Raw genomic sequence first — 19,679 nt, forward strand, 5'->3', positions numbered from 1 at the left:
ATGATTGTAAGTTTCCTGAGACCTCCTAGCTATGTTTCCTCTTAAGCCTGCAGAAATGAGTCAAAGGTCTTTTCTTCATAAATTACCAAGTCTCAGGTAGTTCTTTATAACAGTATGAGAATGAGCTAATACAAAAATTGGGACTGGGAGAGTAGAACACTGTTTAAAAAGATACCTGAAAATGTGGGAGTGATTTTGAACTGAGTAATGGGCAGAGGTTGGAACAGTTTGCAGGGCTCAGAAGACAGAAAGATATGGGAATGTTTGGAACTTCCTAGAGACTTGTTGAATAGTTGTGACCAAAATGCTGATAGTGACATAGACAATGACTCCAGACTGAGGTGGTCTCAGATGGAGTGAGGAACTTATTGGGAACTGGAGTAAAGGTCACTCTTGCTATGCTTTAGCAGAAAGACTGGTGGCATTTTGCTCCTGACCTAGAGATCTGTGAAGCTTTGAACTTCAGAGAGATGATTTGGGGTATATGGTGGAAGAAATTTCTAAGCAGCAAAGCATTCAAGATGTATGTGACCTGGCTGTTTCTAAACATGTATGCTTATATGCATGAAAAAAGAGATTATCTGAACCTGGAACTTACATTTAAAAGTGAAGCACAGAAAAAAAAAAAAAAAAAATTTCAGCCTGGCCATGTGGTAGAAAAGAAAAAAAAAATTTCCTGGGGAGAAATTCAGGCCTGTTGCAGAAATTTGCATTATTAAAGAGGAGTCAAATGTTAACAGTCCAGACAATGGGGAAAATGTCTCAGGGCATCAGAGACCTTCACAGCAGCCCCTCCCATCACAGGCACAGAGTCCTAGGAGGGATTAATGGTTTTGTGGGCCAGGCCTAGGGCTTAGCTACTCTGTGCAGCCTTGGGACATGGTGCCCTGCATTCCAGCTGCTCCAGCTCCAGCTGTTGCTAAAAGGGGCCAAGGTACAGCTTGGGCCAGGGCTTCAGAGGATGCAAACCCAAAGCCCTGGTGGCTTCCACATGGTATTAGGCCTGTGAGTATGTGGAAGGCAAGAGTTGAGGTTTGGAAACCTCCATCTAGATTTCAGAGGATGTATGGAAATGCCTGGATATCCAGGCAGAAATCTGCTTCAGGGGCGGAGACCTCATGGAGAACCTCTACTAGGGCAGTGTGAAGGGGAAATGTGGGGTTGGAGCCCCTGCACAGAGGTTCCACTGGGGTACTGCCTAGTGGAGCTGTGAGAAGAGGACCACCATCAACCATATTTTAGAATGGTAGATCCATCAACAGCTTGCATGTGTGCCTGGAATAGCTACAGGCATTCAATGCCAGCCTGTAAAAGCAGCTGCGGGGGCTGTACCCTGCAGAGCCACAGAGTGGAGATGCTGAAGGCCTTGGGAGCCCACCCATTGCATCAGTATACCCTGGATGTGAGACATGGAGACAAAAGAGATTATTTTGGAGCTTTAATATTTAATGACTGCCCTGCTGGGTTTTGGACGTGCATGGGGCCTGTATCTCCTTTGTTTTGGCCAGTTACTCCCATTTAAAATGGGAGCATTTACCCAATGCCCATATCCCTATTGTATCTTGGAAGTAACTACCTCGTTTTGATATTACAAGATCATAGGTGGAAGGGAGTTGCCTTGTCTCAGATGAGACTTTGGTCTTGGACTTTTGGGTTAATGCTGGAATGAGTTAAGACTTTGGGGGACCATTGGGAAGGCATGATTGTGTTTTGAAAAGTGGGAAGGACGTAAGATTTGGAAGGGGCCAGGGCGGAATGATATGGTTTCATTCTGTGTCCCCATCCCATCTCATGTTGAATTGTAATTCCCAATGTTGAGGGAGGAACCTGGTAGGAGGTGATTGGATCATGGGGGCAAATTTCCCCCATGCTGTTGTCATGATGGTGAGTGTGTTCTCCCAAGATATGATGATTTAAAAGTGTGTGGCACTCCCCCAACCTACCTCTCCTGCTCTGCCATGGTAAGATGTGCTTGCTTCCACTTCACCTTCTGCCTTGATTGTAAGTTTCCTGAGGTTGCCTAGCTATGCTTCCTGTTAAGCTTGCAGAACTGCGAGTCATTTAAATGTCATTTCTTCATAAATTACCCAGTCTCAGGTAGTACTTTATAGCAGCACGAGAATGGACTAATACAACGTCCCACTTAAAAGTCACAGAGTGGCTCCAGGCACAGTGGCTCACACCTGTAATTCCAGCACTTTGGGAGGCTGAGGTGGGTGGATCACCTGAGATCAGGAGTTTGAGACCAGCCTGACCAACAAGGTAAAACCCCATCTCTACTAAAAATACAAAAATTAGCCAGGCCTGGTGGCAGGCACCTGTAGTCCCAGCTACTCAGGAGGCTGAGACAGGAGAATTGCTTGAACCCAGGAGGTGGAGGTTGCAGTGAGCTGAGATCACGCCACTGCATTCCAGCCTGGGCAACAGAGCAAGATGCCATCTAAAAAAAAAAAGTCACAGAGTGGCAAACCAGTTAGGAAAACTGGACTCATTTTTCTTCTGTATTCAAGAAACCCATCTTACGTGTAATGACAACCATAGGCTCAAAGTAAAGGGTTGGAGAAAGATGTAGCATGCAAACAGAAAACTAAAAAGAGCAGGGGTTGCTATTCTTAGATCAGATAAAACAGACTTTAACAGCAGTAAAAAAGGAAAAAGAAGGGCATTGCCTAATGAATTCATTCAATTCAATAAGAAGATTTAACTATCCTAAATATATATGCCCTCAACATTGGCCCTCAACATTGGCCTCAACATATGCCCAGATTCATAAAACAAGGACTTCTAAGGACCTAGAAAGCCATACAACAATAGTGGGGGACTGACAGCATTAGATCATCAAGGCAGAAAACTAACACATTCTGGACTTAAACTCAATGCTTGTCCAATTGGATCTAATAAACATCTACAGAATAATTCATCAACCACAGAACATAAATTCTTCTCATCTGTACACAGAACATACACAGAACATATACTCCAAGATTCACCACATCCTTGGCCATAAACCAAGACTCAATACATTTTAAAAAATCAAAATCATGCCAGTCATACTGTCAGGTCACAGTGGAATACAAAGAGAAGCCAACGTCAAGAAGATCTGCACAAACCACACAATTACATGGAAATTAAAAAGTTTGCTCTGGAGAACTTTGAGTAAACAATAAAATCAAGGCAGAAATAAAAAATTAAAATAAATGAAAACAGAGATAACAACTTACCAAAATCTCTGGGATGTAGCAAAAACAATAGTAAGAGGAGAGTTTATAGCTCTAAATGCCTACGTCAACAAGTTAGAAAGATCTCACATTAATGATCTAACATCACACCTAGAGGAACTTAAGAAAAAAAAAAAAAAAAACAAGAAAAAACTATCCCCAAAGCTAGCAGAAGAAAAGGAAGAACTAAAGAGCAGAACTGAATGAAATTGAGACCCAAAAATCAACAAAACCAAAAGTTGTTTTTTTAAAGGATAAACAAGATTGATAGACAGCTAGCTAGACAAACAAAGAAAAAAGAGAAGATCCAAATAAACACAAACAGAAATGACAAACATGACATCATAATGGATCCCATAGAAATACAAAAGATCCTTAGATAACTATTGTGAACACTTCTATACACACAAACTACACTATCTAGAGGAAATGATTAAATTCCTGAAAACGCACAATGTCCCAAGTTTAAATCAGGAAAAAACTGAAGCACTGAACAGACCAATATTGGGTTCCAAATGGAATTAGTAATAAAAAACTTACCAACCAAAAGGAAAGCCCTCGCCAGAGAGATTCACAGCTAAATTCTACCAGATGCACAAAATAGAGCTGGTACCAATTCTACTGAAACTATTTCAAAAAATCGAGAAGGAAAGACTTCTCCCTAACTCGTTCCCTGAAGCCAGCATCACCCTGATACCAAACCCTGTAAGAGATACAGTGAAAAAGGAAAACTATAAGACAATATCCCTGATGAACACAGACACAAACATTCTCAACAAAACACTAGCAAACCAAATCAAACATAACCACGATCAAGTTGGCCTCATTCCTGGTATGGAAGGTTAGCTCAATATATGCAAATCAATAAATATGATTTACCACATGAAAAGAATTAAAACCATATGATCATCTCAATAGACACAGAAACAGTTTTTGATAAAATGCAATGCCACTTCTTGATAAAAAGCCTCAAGAAACTAGGCAACAAAGAAACATACCTAAAAACAATAAGAGACCACAATGACAAACCCACAACCAACATCAGACTGAATGGGCAAAAGCTGGAAGAATTTTCCTTGAGATCTGGAACAAGTTAAGGATGCTCACTCTCACCACTCCTATTAACACTGGAAGTGCTAGCCAGAGCGGTCAGGCAAGAGAAAGAAACAAAAGGCATTTAAACACGAAAAAAAGAAGTCGAACTATCTCTCTTGCATAATACATGATTTTATACCTAGAAAATTCTAAAGACTCCACCAAAAGGCTCCTAAAACTGATAAATGTCTTCAGTAAAGTTTCTGGACACAAAATAAACCTGCAAAAATTAGTACCATTTCCATACAACTATAGCGTTCAAGGTGAGAGCCAAATCAAGAAAGTAATCCCATTTACAATAGACACACACATACACACACACACACACAATACCTAGGAATACATCTAACTAAGCAGATGAAAGATTTCTACAAGGATAACTATAAAACATTGCTAACAGAAATCACAGATGACACTAACAAATGTAAAAACATTCCATGTTCACGTATTAGAAGAATCAATATTGTTAAAATGGCCATACTGTCCAAAGCAATCTACAGATTCAATGTTATTCCTGTCAAACTACCAATGACATTTTTTCCAGAACCAGAAAAAGCTATTCTAAAATTTATATAAAATCAAAAGAGCCCAAATAACTACAGCAGTCCTAAAGAAAAAGAAAAGTCAGAGGCATCACATTACCCAATCCCAGACTATACTATAAGGCTACAGTAACCAAAACAGCATGGTGCTGGCACAAGAGCAGACACACAGACCGATGGAACAGAATATAGGACCCAGAAATACAGGTGTACACCTACAGCCATCTGATATTTGACAATGTTGACAAAAATAAGCAATGCAGAAAGAATTCCTTATTCAATAAATGGTACTGGGATACCTACTTAGTCACATGCAGAATAATGAAATTGGACCCCTACATTTCACCATATACAAAAATTACCTCAAGGTAGATTAAAGATTTAAATATAACACCTCAAACTACAGGAATCTAAAAGAAAATCTAGGAAATATAATTCTGGATATCAGCCTTGGGAAATAATTTATGACTAAGTCCTCAAAAGCAATTGAAAATAAACCAAAAATTGACAAGTGAGACCTAATTCAACTAAAGAGTTTCTGTACAGCAAAATAAACTATCAATGGAGTAAACAGACAACCAACAGAATAGGAGAACATATTCACAATCTATGCCTCCAACAAATGTGTAATATCCAGAATCTATAAGGAACTTACACAATTGAACAAGCAAAAAGTCTCATCAAAAAAATGGGCAAAAGACTTGAATAGACACTTCTCAAAAGCAGACATACAAGCAGCCAACAAACATTTAAAAATGCTCCATATCACTAATCATTAAGATATGCAAATCAAGACTACAATGACATACCATCTTACACCAATCAGAATGACTATTATTAAAAATTCATGCCAGGCATGGTAGCTCACACCTGTAATTCCAGCACTTTGGAAGGATCACTTGAGCCCAAAAGTTTGAGACCTGACTGGGCAACATAGTGAGACCTCATCTCTACAAAAAATAAATAAATAAAAAGTTTGCCAGGTGTGGTGGTGCATACCTGTAGTCTCAGCTACTCAGGATGCTGAGGTAGAAAGATCACTTGAGCCCAGGAGATTGAGGCTGCAGTGAGCCACAATCGTGCCACTGCACTCCAGTCTGGGTCACAGAATGAGACTCTGTCTCAAAAAAGAAAACCTAAAAAACACAAAACCTAATAAATGCTGGTGAGGCTGTGGAGAAAAGGGAATACTAATATACTGTTGGTGTGAATGTAAATTAGTTCTGCTACCATAGAAACTGGTTTGAAGACTTCTTAAAGAACTTAAAACAGAACTACCATTAGACCCAGCAATCCCATTACTGGATACATAGCCAAAATAAAATAAACTGTTCTATCAAAAAGACACATGCACTCACATGTTCATCACAGCACTACTCACAATAGTAAAGATATGGAATTAACCGAGGTGCCCATTAATAGTGGATTGGACAAAGAAAATGTGGTATATATACACCATGGAATAGTATGCAGCCATGAAAAGAACAAAGTCATGTCCTTTGCAGCAACATGGATGTAGCTGTAGGCCAAGATGCTAAGCAAATTAACATAGGAACAAAAAACCAAAAACTGCATGTTCTCACTTATAAGTGGGAGCTAGTCATTGGGTACTCATGAGCATAAAAATGGCAACAATGGAAACTGAGGACTACTAGAGGAGGAAGGAAGAAGAAGAAAGGGTTGAAAAACTATTGAGTACTATGCTCAGTACCTCAGTACCGAGCTGATGGGATCATGTGTACCTCAAACATTAGTGTCACACAATATACCCAGGTAACAAATGTGCACATGTACCCACTGAAGCTAAATAAAAGCTGAGAAAATAAATAGAGCTGCAACAGCTGGGAAAAAATGGTCTAATATGCTCTTTTCCAGAGTGTAACACATACTCATTTATGGTATACAAGCAGTTTTTAGGTGGTACATTGAATATATATTTAAATAGTTAAGAGTTTATTTTAATGTCTTTTAGAAAAATTATAACTGGCATACCAAATCCTTGATTTCAGAGATATTATTGCTCAGGAAGAGGCTAAGTAAAACAAAAATATTATTAGACTAATGAGTTCAGTAGTGAGTCTGCTTCCTGATAATCCCTACTAACTCTGCTTAATATCTTTCCACAGCACTTATCATTATTTGACATGTACATTTGTTGCTCCTCCTCCCACAGTGTAAGATCTATGAGGGCAGGAATTTTGTCCATTTTGTTTGCTGCTATATGCCCAGAACTTAGAATAGTATCTGGTAACTAGAAAGGGCTCAATATACAGTTACTGAAAGAAAGGAATGGGGTACAAGTTAGAAAATGATTGAGGGGGAAGAGGGGGGAAGGAAAGAGGAAGGAAGGAGGGAGGGAGGGAGTAGAGTTAAGCAAATAAATAATATAAAAGGTATGAAAATGTAGCAATAGCTGTGAAGCCCATAGAATATGGTTTGGAAAGCATAGGATTAACAGGCTAAAGTAACAAGCAGTTTGGTTAGAGAAGATAAAGAATTATAGATGCTTGAATAATATGCTAAAGGCCGGGTGCAGTTGCTCACGCCTGTAATCCCAGCACTTTGGAAGGCCAAGGTGGGCAGATCACCTGAGGTCAGGAATTCAAAACCAGCCTGGCCAACATGGTGAAACCCTGTCTCTACTAAAATACAAAAAGTAGCCGGGTGTGATGGCGGGTGCCTGTAATACCAGCTACTCGGGAGGCTGTAGCAGGAAAATCGCTGGAAGCTGTGAGGCAGAATTGTAGTGAGCTCAGGTTGTGCCATTGCACTCCAGTCTGGGTGACAGAGTGAGACAGTGTCTCAAATAAATAAATAAATAAAGCCCTCGAATATTAAAAGATAACATAAAATTCTCTAGGTTTTATGTCGCTGATCCCCAGGAATATTCTGAAGGTTCTATCCAGAACTCTGCCATTTCCATTCTTTGATAAAATTGAACAATCTTTTAAAGTCATTGGGAAAACACTCAAGATTAAAGATCTTAATGGAATCTAAGTGTCAGCGTTAGAGGCTCTGCTACTTTCTAAGGCAAGCATGCCAAGGAGAAAACAATGGCTGCACCAGGGTCAGGATACTTTCAGGTCTTTCTTCTGGCTCCAACATTGACTAGATGTGTGATTTTGTGAGAAATTGTATTTTCTAAAATTGAGGAGGCTCCTTAAGACTTGTGAGTGGAAACAGAAATAGAAAGAGGTGGTAATTGAGGTGTGGGACTCAAAAACAATTTTAATCTGCTGAGATTGTGGTTTCATTCAGTTAATAGAGAGTTACTGAGCACCTCCTTAAGCCAGGCACTGCTGTCAACCTAATCACTGCCCTTAACTTAGGAAAACAAATCTTTAATCAAGAAATTATAAAATTCTATAAGTGATCTAATTACATGAATTACTGTAAAGTACCCAGCATGTTACCTGGGTGCTTAATTTTGGTCCAGCATGTTTGCAAACACAAAGGAGGTGACAGTTGTATATGTTTTAAACTTGACAAGCATTGGTCTCAGTATAGCATTTCCCAAAGGAAAATCCACATAACGTCACTGGAACACAAGCTGTTTATAGTTGGTGCACTGAAAAAAGCATTTTTAGCTTTAACAATTATGTAATATTTTTATTATATTTTTTAAAAGTTATATCTAGATGTAAAAGCCACGATTTCCAGACAGTGTTGTGCAGGATGTGGCTAAGTGAAAAAATGCAAGGGAGTAGGACTGTCTTGCATAACCGTGGCTCGCTTGATCTCCCTCACTCCTCTATGTTTTCATTCAAACTGTCACTATCTGACATTAATTTTTTAAATGTGCGCTATATTATTGAAAGTTTTAGACATTCTCATAAAAATATGGGAAAAGGGAATTACTAATATAACTCTTCATCAAATGGATTCCTACCCCAGTTACAGTAATCTTGCTTTAATCAATCACTTGCAGAAGCTAGTAAGCAATGTACCTGACCAATCTGCAGAGTCAGTTTTTGAGCTGAAAGGAACGTTAATGCTCTGGTTTTACAGATAAGTAGACTGATGCCCAGGAAGGGCTGTGGTCACACAGGAAATGGGCAGCAAACTCCGACACATGCTACTTAATGACAGGTCAGTGCATTGCCCATAACCTCTACTTATAGGCAATATAGATTAATGGAGTTTTCTTCTCTTAACAGTTTCAATGTGCTGGAAACCTGTAAAGTTAACGGAATGGTATTGGTTGCTTCATTCAGACACTCACATGTGCAGAGTCACTGCCAATAATCAAGACAGAAAAAAACAAAACAAAACAAAGATGAATATGAAATTACAATTTTCTGACACACAGTTTTATAGTATAAATATTACACAGTATACTATTGATGAAAACACCAGAATTACCTCCAAGGACCATGCCAGCCTGACAGCACTTTCTAAGGCGACATGCTGGGCAGTTTTTTCTGCGGATTTTATCAACGATACAGTCATTTCTTCCAGCACATAAGTAGTTATGCTGCCCTAAAAAAAAAAAATGAGTCAAAATTATTTACAATATCTAAGATTCACTGGAAATTCTATGCAGTGGCAACTGAAATAGAGACTAGATACACATCAGCAAGTGCATGACTCAGCCAGCTTCCTGCCTGGCACAGCTGAATGTTGGTGAAGCTATAAAACTGCTCAGTACTTTACCTGTGCCTTTAGGAGCCTAAATGAGGTGAGCGTAGCTGAAGAATCACTCCTAGGGCTCCTTTAAAAATCTTTTGCAAAAGATTTCTGTTTATCTTCTTAATGGTGTCAGTATCAGATTGCCTTTAGATGTCATTTCAAGATTAGCTACACGTTGTTGATAAGCATTAGTTGTATGAGGTGGTCAAACTCTAGTAAAACCTTTCTTTCTGACATCGATGCCTTTAAGAAAACAGATACAGACTAAAGAATTGAAGAGGCCTCTGGAATAGACTTTTTAAAAAAATCTAAATTCTTAGTTCTATTGGAAAAGTCCCAGAGTTGGTTCTCTCTTTAAGGAATCAATGGAAGAGCATGTAAAAAAAGAGCACTTATTGTACTGAATTTAATACTTGCTTTATTTTGACTACACATTAGAAAATACCTTGAACAGAAATAATGATAAAGGAAGAACTTAAAACAGACAGAAGTACTCAATAAAGAAGAGAAAAATTATAGAAGTACAGATGATACACATCACACATCACCCTGGGGTCACTTTGTGTAGAGGAAACTATGGATGCCTTTAAAAAGGTCTGGCACATGAATTTAATATTCCACAATGATTTTTAAACCACAAATATGCTAATAAGGCATGGAACAATCTAATTTATTTAGATTTAGCAAAAATAAAAAAATTCAGCTTAAACATGTAAACATTAATTTACTTTTTCTGACACTCTTTTTTTCCCCAAAAAATTCTTTAAAATAGACTGTGAGTCTTTTAGTATCATCAGCCTACTTCAGCCTACTTATACTTCTGAACATGACAAACAATTTTAAAAGATCATGGAATTTTCCTGTAGTATTTACATTAGTTAAGATTAAAATCAGAGTCTTCTGGCCAAAGTTTGCAGTAAAGGAACTCAGAGGTACCTACAACACGTACTTAATCAAGCAGGGGAAGGATAAGCCTAAATGGCAAAGAGCAAAAACGCCAAAAGGCCTATCTATGTGACAGCTGATATCAAGAAGGTTCCTGACCTCGGGCATTTCTGGAAAAGCACAAATATTTTCATAAAGATATATGCCTCTATAAACTTATGTTCATGTACACTCACATAGTAGTGTTCGTCTCTTGTTTAGAGTCCCAGGAATTAAGCTTTCACCTAATAAAGGGTAACTGTGAAGCCTCATATCTATGCTGACTTTTGTGCACATAATGCCGGTCCTACAGGAGGTTAGCAGAGTGTACTGCATGCTACTTTCTGATTTGACTCTAATTTATTTATTTTTTTAACCACAAGTTATATATTTAGGCTATAGGAGTGACTGTGAGAGCAAGGTGTGTGTAAGTCAGTCTATCAATCGATCGTCTATTTAGACCCTATATTGGTATCTCATAAGAAGAGAGAACAGCAAATAGCAAGATTTTCTATTCTTTTTTTTCAGATGGAGTTTCGCTCTTGTTGCCCAGCCTGGAGTGCAATGGCACAATCTCAGCTCACCACAACCTCCCCGTCCTGGGTTCAAGGAATTCTCCTGCCTCAGCCTCCTGAGTAGCTGGGATTAGAGGCATGCGCCACCACGCCTGGGTAATTTTGTATTTTTAGTAGAGATGGGGTTTCCGCATATTGGTCAGGCTGGTCTCAAACTCCCAACCTCAGGTGATCTGCCCGCCTCGGCCTCCCAAAGTGGTGGGATTACAGGCAAGAGCCACCGTGTCCGGCAAGGTTCTCTATTCTGTACAGAAAACAGACTTCAAGAAATAGAGCACACAGATGTAATTGTTGTTTGAAGGGAGGCTGTCCTACTCTCTGCTTCCAGGTCATAAATACCCAGGAAAAAGGTCTGATCTAAACACCAGAAGCTGGCATGCTGCTCATCTGTCTCATTCATATTTCTAAAATGGCCTACAATATCACCTCCTTATTCAGTGTCTCATAGAGTCCTCTTTACCAACCGTTTTTGCTTTCGTCCTTCAAACAGTTCCTTCCTATCTGCTTTCAAGTCTTGTCCCATCGATTTCCTCCTTGCTCTCCTAAAATCTTTAGTCTCTCCTGTCCAGTGATGTCCTGCTCTCTCATTATTTTTCCATCCAAAAAAGTTCCAGCACCAAAAAAAGGAATCCTAGCTCACTCTAGATTCTCCCGGAATCCATTCCCCTTTTTTTTGGTCATCAAAGTTGTTGAAAACATCATCTACATTTGCTGTTTCTACCTAACTTTCTTTATTCCTATGTGGTAATTTGACTTGTGTAGTCACTATTCTTATAAAATCGCTTAACATCATCAAAGATTTTTTCATTCCTAAATGCTGTGAATGCTTTCCTGATCTTCTGAATCGTTTGCTTCAGGTGATTTCTTTCCCCGCCTGTCCCACTGATTCATATTTTGGGGCCTGTCTTTTCTGACTCTTCACCTGTCTTTCCAGCAGTTCCTTTTAAATTCCCTTTGTCAACTCCTCTTACTTTGCTTAGTCCTTATATGTTGTGTGCCACTGCACACACTTTGTGGTGAATCTCATTATCTTCTGATGGTCCCAAAATCTCAATATGAGCTCTGACCTTCCAGTCATCTTTCTAGGTACCTCAAACTCAATATCTAAAAAATACAATTTAGTGGTTATCTGTTCAAGTTATATCATGAATTGTATTATTAGAGAAATTCTGTAAGAACATAAGGAAATTCAAAACAGAAAATAACCTACAGTTTGATAATCATGCATCTCTTCTCATTTTTGCTTCCTTCTTGCTACGGTTTGAATGTTTGTGTCCCCTTCAAACTTCATATTGAAACTTAATCCCCAATGCAACAATATTAAGAGGTGGGGTCTCTGCCTTCATGGATGGAATCAGTACCCTTTCAAAAGGGCTTGAGGGAGCGAATTTGGTCCTTTTTGTCCTTTCTGCCATGTGAGGATGCAGCAAGGGGCACCATTTTGGAAGAAGAGTGCAAGCTCTTACCAGATGTGGAATCTGTGCCATCTTGATCTTGGACTTCTCAGCCTTTAGAACTGTCAGAAAATATTTCTGAATATTTCTGTATTTATAAATTACCCAGTCTAAGGTATATTTTTATTGCAGTGGAACAGACTAAAATATTTCCAAACTGTCTATACAAATCTAAATGGTTCTTAATATTTATTTGTTAATATTTAAGTGAATGTATTTATACTTTTATGAAACTCTCATTCATTCAACAAGTATTGAGTATCTACTATATCCCAACACTGTTTACTGACTAATCCACGTTTTTCCCCCACTAAATTAAAATGCCATCTTAATTGCTGACGCTACATTATAGTACCAAAGAGCAAAGTTAGAGGCCAAACTGCTTGTTCAAAGCTCAGATCTGCAACTTACTATCCACAAATAATAAAAGAACAACAGAAAATTATTAAGCACTTACTGTGTGCCAGGCACTGTTATGAGCTATTGACATATATTAACTCATTTAATCATCAAAGCAACCTTTGGAGGTATTATTCTCATTTTATAGAGAGTTAACTGAGGCATCTAGAAGTTAAATAACATGCTCAAGGCCACACAGTTAAACATTTTAGGTTAATTATCTTGAGAGGTAGTATAGAAAGTTAAGCATATGGACTTTGGAGCAGTACTGTTTAAGTGTGAATGTCAATCTCATCACCTAGTAGCTGGATGACATTTGGCAATTAAAATGAAGATAACATTAGTACCTTGGATTGGATCTAAGGAATACACAAGCTCATGTAAGAGCTTAGAATAGTCTGGCACATAGCAAGTACTTAACAAATGTCTACTATAATTATGATTATCACACATCTAAATCTCAAATATAGTTAGATTTTTCTAGATGTGGTCCAAGAAGTCTATATCTAGTCAATTTATTCAGTTTAAAGGCAACTTAAATATATTCTGAAACATGCATAAAATTGGGAAATAAGCCCCCAGTATACTCTTCCTAAAGATGTCATCCAGTCAACAACAGATAAGTTATAGCAAACAATGTATGAGGTAGGAAGTCTGGTATGAAGAGACTGATGATAAGTACCAAATAAATTTAAACATAAGTATAAATTTAAATATGAATATAAATAAGGAAATTATAGTTAACAAACAGAATGCAATTCTTATAAGTTTGGAAGAAAGAATGACTTAGAAGTTCAATATTTAAAGTTTGAGTGGGAAGGAAAATATTTAATAATTAAGGACACTGGCATGAAGTCACGACCTTGAGGGGTTGGCACAACTCATATCATTGTAGACTGCCTGTGACAGACTGGAACAGTTTAAAGAAATCTGGAAGCTCAGTTCACTCTAACTTTTCATCATCTTTAACACTAAGTGATGAGCCATCAAAACTGCAAAGTAGATGCATTATCATGCAAACAAAATATAGGGGGAATAGTTATAGGTTTATCTTCTCAAGCAATTTTTTTGGCTTAAAGAAATGTTGTAGCTAGCCAGTTCCAACTAGAGCTGACTAAGATAATTTGGCACGGGGCCCAGGCATTGCCTCTGAACCATAATGCATGGCCAGGACTCAGAGCCACCAAGAATGCAATGAATGCAGAGGAAGCCACTCACTACATGTGTCACTCCATCAGGTACCCGGCTGTATATGCAGGTGAAGAAAGGTCAGGCACAAATGCATTAGCCCTGTCACAACATTTTCCTGGAAATCTAGAAAAAGACAAAAATCTAACATAACATCAGTTGCTACCATTTTCTTCAGACAGTAGTCCTCAGTTTATATCCTGGTTTTGAGAAACACATCCATGTCTAGATCTACTCGCTCACTCATCATGAACCATAAGCTGATGGTTCAAATTGCATATTGTTTCTTCTCCTCGGTCCAACATAACATTGTCACTATACAACAAGTGTAAAACAAGTCACTATATTAAAAGACTCGGAGCATTCCATTTGTTAACCATCTTTGCTATTTACCTACATTGTTACCACCAGGAGTATAAGACATTTAGGAACATTTAAAAGCTATAAGCCACCACAAACAGGTTACATGGCATAATGATAAATAGGGGAGTTCACTCCAGTAGGAGCCACTATCTAGCTCTCTCTCTTAATATATGCATCATCTGGCCCTGTTGAAACCTGGGGAGCTTAATAGAGCACTACACTTCTTTCTCCTTGCAAAACTGATCTGTTTTAGGGTGGAGAAAGCAGGGGGTAAGTTCAAACTGTTATGTCTTTTCTTTCTAATCACATACTCTTTCCCATATTCTTTATGCTCCAGAGTACTAACATCCTTGGATTACGCCCAAAATCTCTCATGCCTCTATGACTTTCCTCCCTTCCTTCCAATTTATCAACTTAACAAAATCTCACTCATCTTTCAAGCCTTGCCTTAACTGCTCCCCTCAGCTGGTCTTACCTGACTGTTCTCATAAAGGCTTTAGACATTTCTTCTGTGTACCAACTGCACAGAACATATTCTTATTATATACTGTGTGCCTATTGCTACTAGGTTCTATAAGAGTAGGAAATAATTAGTTTGATACTTTTAACTCTTGTGTCAAATACAGTTTGATAAATATTTGTTAGATAAGTGTATATATAATTATACCTATGGTTTCACTTATATTTGTAAATATAGTTATATTCAACAGTATAAGACATATTTTACTTGTCATATATAGTAAATAGTCACTTGCTTCTGATTTTTTACCCCCTTTTAACTTTTTTCTTACAGAATGCCTTTTATTCAGCAATTTCTTGCCTTTTTATAGTAATAGACCATAATTAAATGTGAAGTCTAACAAGACTATTTTTAACATCTAATTTCCAAGTGTTACTATTTTTTGAGACGGAGTCTCACTCTGTCGCCCAGGCTAGAGCGTGGTGGGCTGATCTTGGCTCACTGCAAGCCCCGCCTCCCGGATTCATGCCATTCTCCTTCCTCAGCCTCCCGAGTAGCTAGGACTGCAGGCCCCACCACCACGCCTGGCTAATTTTTTGTATTTTTAGTAGAGATGGGGTTTCACCGTGTTAACCAGGATGGTGTCGATCTCCTGACCTTGTGATCCGCCCACCTCAGGTTCTCAAAGTGCTGGGATTACAGGCATGAGCCACCGCGCCCAGCCCCAAGTGTTACTCTTACTAAAAAATATTCTGTGAAAATAAAAGCACTATCAAGATGTGATTAGATCATTTTATTTGCCTAGTGACTTACAAAAATTTTAGATAGATGACAAATAAAATTCCATTTTAAAGGAAATAAAATATCTTTATCATAAGAAAGGGACTTACCTGTAAAAGAAGAACTTTATATTGTTTGTGTTGCTTCTCAATATGAGCACAGGTGAACATATTTCACTTACGTCTGAGAGAGTTCACAATTTTTCACGGCATTTTTGAAAAGGAGGGGAAAATCCATAGTAAAATGGCAGGAAATAATATATGTTCAGTAGTTTAAGGAATGAAATAGTGAAAGTCAATATGGTGTGACCCGCCAGTCATGGGCTTGAAGCAACATGAGCTGGTCCATATTGAGGGCAATCGTTCTACCACAAACACAGAAATACTGGAGAAATTATGATAGAAGCATGTTGCTTAATTACAGTCTGGAAAAAAAGGTACATAAATCTCCATAAGCCAGAAAAGAAAAAAGAAATGAAAGCCAGAGGAACAAACTTAACTGGACTCTGTGGTGATCCAAAAAAGTTTCAGATACAGATATAAGAAATGCCTGAAAGATAAGAAATGGAGTTTAAAGCCCGTGACAGGATGGGATATATTACTTCAGTCCCAATGGAAGAGAGTGGCAGGGCTGAACTACATGCATAAAAATGTAGAACCTTAAAAGCCTGCCTTAGCAATGAAAACAGGGCTAGAAAACACTATACAGAAAACGCCAGGAAGCCAGGAATCGGTCCAAAAGTCAGAGTGAGAACAAAAATCATTTATGACTAAAAACAACATAAACAAAATAAAATATTGGCCTTTAATGGGAGGTGAATTTTCACTATTACGTGGTATAGGAACCCGGGCCAAGGAACAAAGACTGGTACAGGACCAGTGAAATTGCCAGCGTCCTTGGAGAGGCAAATGAAAAGCTTATCTGTAGGGACATGCAAAAAATAGAAGATTTGTACAAGAATATTTATAGCAGCAGTGTTCATAATAGCTTCAATCTGAAAACAACCCAAATGATCACCTATAGCAGAATGTGTAAACAAGTGGTTTTATTTATTCAATGCATTATTACACAGCAACGAGAATAAATGTCTAGCTCCATGCAAAATGTGGATGAACTCCGTAAGTATAATGTTGTGTAAAATAAGCAGACACAGAAAAATACTATATGATTCCGTTAATATAAAGTTCTAAAATAGTTCAAACCAATCTATCATGTTAGAAATTGGGATGGCGGTTACTTTTGGGGAATGATTGAAAGGGGCAAAATGGAGCTTCTGGGAACCTAATGATCTTTAAATTTTGGGGTCTGAGTGATAACAACATGGTTTCATTTACCTACTGATGAGCTCTACATCTTTAATTTGAGTGCTTTTCTGAAAATATTTATCAATAAAGGTTTCTTTCTTTTAAAAACTAGCTCCAGCTAAGAGGACAACCTAGAGAGTACTGTGATCCAACAGAGTCTGTGTAGGGTCAGTCAGCGGAAATCCAGAAGCACAGGGTCACGGTCATGTCCAGAGAGAAGAGAGGTGTCTACTGCATTACAGGATTGCAGGATTACAGTTAGAGCCTCTCAGTAAGGTATCTCCACGAATCTCACCAAAGTATCCCACTAGAGGAAGAGTAGCCTGTAATCTCCCACCAAACACAGATAACCCCAGTGACAGTAAAATTCCTGCTTGTTGTGTAAAATTATGCACTCTGTCTAACTTCTCTTCCCACACCCTGGCCCTGGAAGGGTCAAAATCAGCTGCCAGTGGGTGAGTGTGGGCAGCATAAACAGAAAAGAAGCAGATCTTATTTGTTCTTCCCTGTAGGCTTCAAGCTCAAAGCAGTGAGTGCTGAATTGGGGCAAAGAAGAAATCTAAATTTAGAAGAGGATTTGTAAATTTGGCATAATGCTTCCCTGGGCATTTTGATTACTGATATGGTTTGGCTTTCTGTCCCCACCCAAACCTCATCTTGAATTGTAATCCCATAATCACCCCGTGTTGTGGGAGGAACTCAGTGGGAGGTAATTGAATCATGGGGGGGTTTCCCCCCATGCTCTTCTCGTGATCATCATGAGCAGCGTGATCAATCAGTGAATTCTCATGACAACTGATGGTGTTATAAGAGTCTAGCATGTCCCCTACTGGCACTCATTCTCTCTCCTGCTGCCTTGTAAAGAAGGACATGTTCGCCTCCCCTTCCGCCATGATTGTAAGTTTCCTGAGGCCTTCCCAGTCATGTGGAACTGTGAGTCAATTAAACCTCTTTCTTTTATACGTTACCCAGTCTTAGGTATTTCTTCACAGCAGCATGAGAACAGACTAATACAATCAGTGGAATGAGATGGTTCTTCTGATTAAAATCTATAGGACTGGCCTAAGATTTTATACAGGAGATGGAAGAGCTAGTCTACAAAGCAGGTTTTGTTGTTAGAGGTAATAATGCTGATACTAGTATTTTGAATCCACACACACACACACACACACACACACACAACATATCGATAAAACAATTAGCAATAATTTTGATTTTGCTAGAAATACAAATGTAAACCAGTAATCCTGAACTAGAGGCAATTTTGCTCCCTTCCCCACCAGGACATTTCACAATATCTGGAGACAATTTTGGTTTATACAACTAGAGGGTAGGTATTATTGCAGAGAGACCAAAAATGCTGCTAAACATCCTATAATGCACAGGACATCCCCCCCTGCAACAATTATGTGGCCCAATAGGTCAACAGTGTGAGGTTGAGAAATCATGGTATAAATTCATGATCCCCTTACTTTTTCAAAAAGAGGTATTTTCTAGGTCTGTTCACTGAAAATGCCCAGAAGTAAAGACAACTCCAGCAGGAATTCAGATTTTCACATCTAATATAATTTTCATCTAAAAGGAATCAGAGCTCCTTGGGGAAATGACTGATCCAGGACTAGGGCAGGAAATCTGCAAGTTGAGCCTGGGATGCTTTGCTGTGACAGATGATTTGCTTTTACTGAGGGCTAATAAAATTGTCTCTCATTGACCACTGATAAGTCACACCAACCAAAATTAAAACCATTTGAACATCAAAAAGAACTAGTTCAAGTGATTAAAACACACTGAATATATATTTTAAAAAACATGAGTACATAATAATATGTAAGAAGAGAAAGAATGAAAGAAACAAGAGGAACTCACTGGAAACCACTGGAGATTACTAGGGCACAAACTCACAACTTTGAAATTTGAAAATTAAAAGTAAATAATAAGTATGTTTGGCTTTCCATTATTAAATGTATTTTAAGATTACCAAATTGCCTCTTGGAAGAGAGAGAGAACTATTAAAAATATTTAGAGCTGATAAAACAGAAGGGATAATAGAAATAGAGAATCTTCCTTTTGTAATTTCTAATGAAATGGCCACCACTTGTCAAGTCTGAAAAGACAATTAAAATACTCCCGCATTTTCCAACTATGTATCTGTGTGAGGCCACATTTTCTTCCCATGCTTCCACCAAAATAACATATTGGAACAGATTGACTGTAGATCCAGATATGAGAATCCAGCTGTTTTCTATTAAGATAGACATTAAAATGACTTATAAAAATGTAAAACAATGTCATTCTTGTCATTACATTTTTTGGTTTGAATAATTAGTGTCTAATGGGTTGGCTTTTTAAAAAAATGAGCTAATAAAAAGTTTTACAACATTATGAGTTTTAATTTCTAACACAGTAAATACTGAGAGAGATAATTCATGTATACAAAATTTCTTTGGGCTTGTAGCAATTTTTACGCACATAAGGGGGTCATGACATCAGTGTCTGAGAACCGTTGGCCTGTGTAGGATTCTTGTCAAAATGTTTAACTGGCATATAATTATGTGGGGGAAAAAATCAGACAAAGCCAGATTATGGAACTTTCTACAAAACAGCTGGCCTAGACTCCTGAAAAAAAAATGCTAATGTCCTGAAAGACAAACAAAGGTGGGAGATCTTTTTAGATTAAAGAAAACTAAATAGAGTTGTCAACCAAGTAAAATACACAATTCCTGACTGGATCCTGAATGAAAAAAAAAT

General features: G+C 38.2%; 1 protein-coding gene across 6 annotated transcripts in view; it reads right to left on the reverse strand.

Moving 5' to 3' along the window:
• Positions 1-19,679, reverse strand: part of PGR (progesterone receptor) — a 99,952-nt gene that overhangs the window by 51,514 nt on the left and 28,759 nt on the right. For 5 of the 6 annotated variants that reach the window (XR_003115610.1, XR_003115608.1, XM_025356323.1 and 2 more), the window contains exon 3: positions 9,218-9,334. The exons of the other annotated variant lie outside the window; for it this stretch is intronic. Coding sequence is in view for 3 of the 5 variants with exons in the window: in XM_025356323.1 (XP_025212108.1) it covers positions 9,218-9,334 (117 nt within the window). In the remaining 2 variants the exon portion in view is untranslated. The remainder of the gene's footprint in view (positions 1-9,217; positions 9,335-19,679) is intronic. 6 annotated transcript variants of the gene reach the window in all.

This window comes from Theropithecus gelada, chromosome 14 (genome assembly GCF_003255815.1).
Source record: "Theropithecus gelada isolate Dixy chromosome 14, Tgel_1.0, whole genome shotgun sequence".
Taxonomy (NCBI): Eukaryota; Metazoa; Chordata; class Mammalia; order Primates; family Cercopithecidae; genus Theropithecus; species Theropithecus gelada.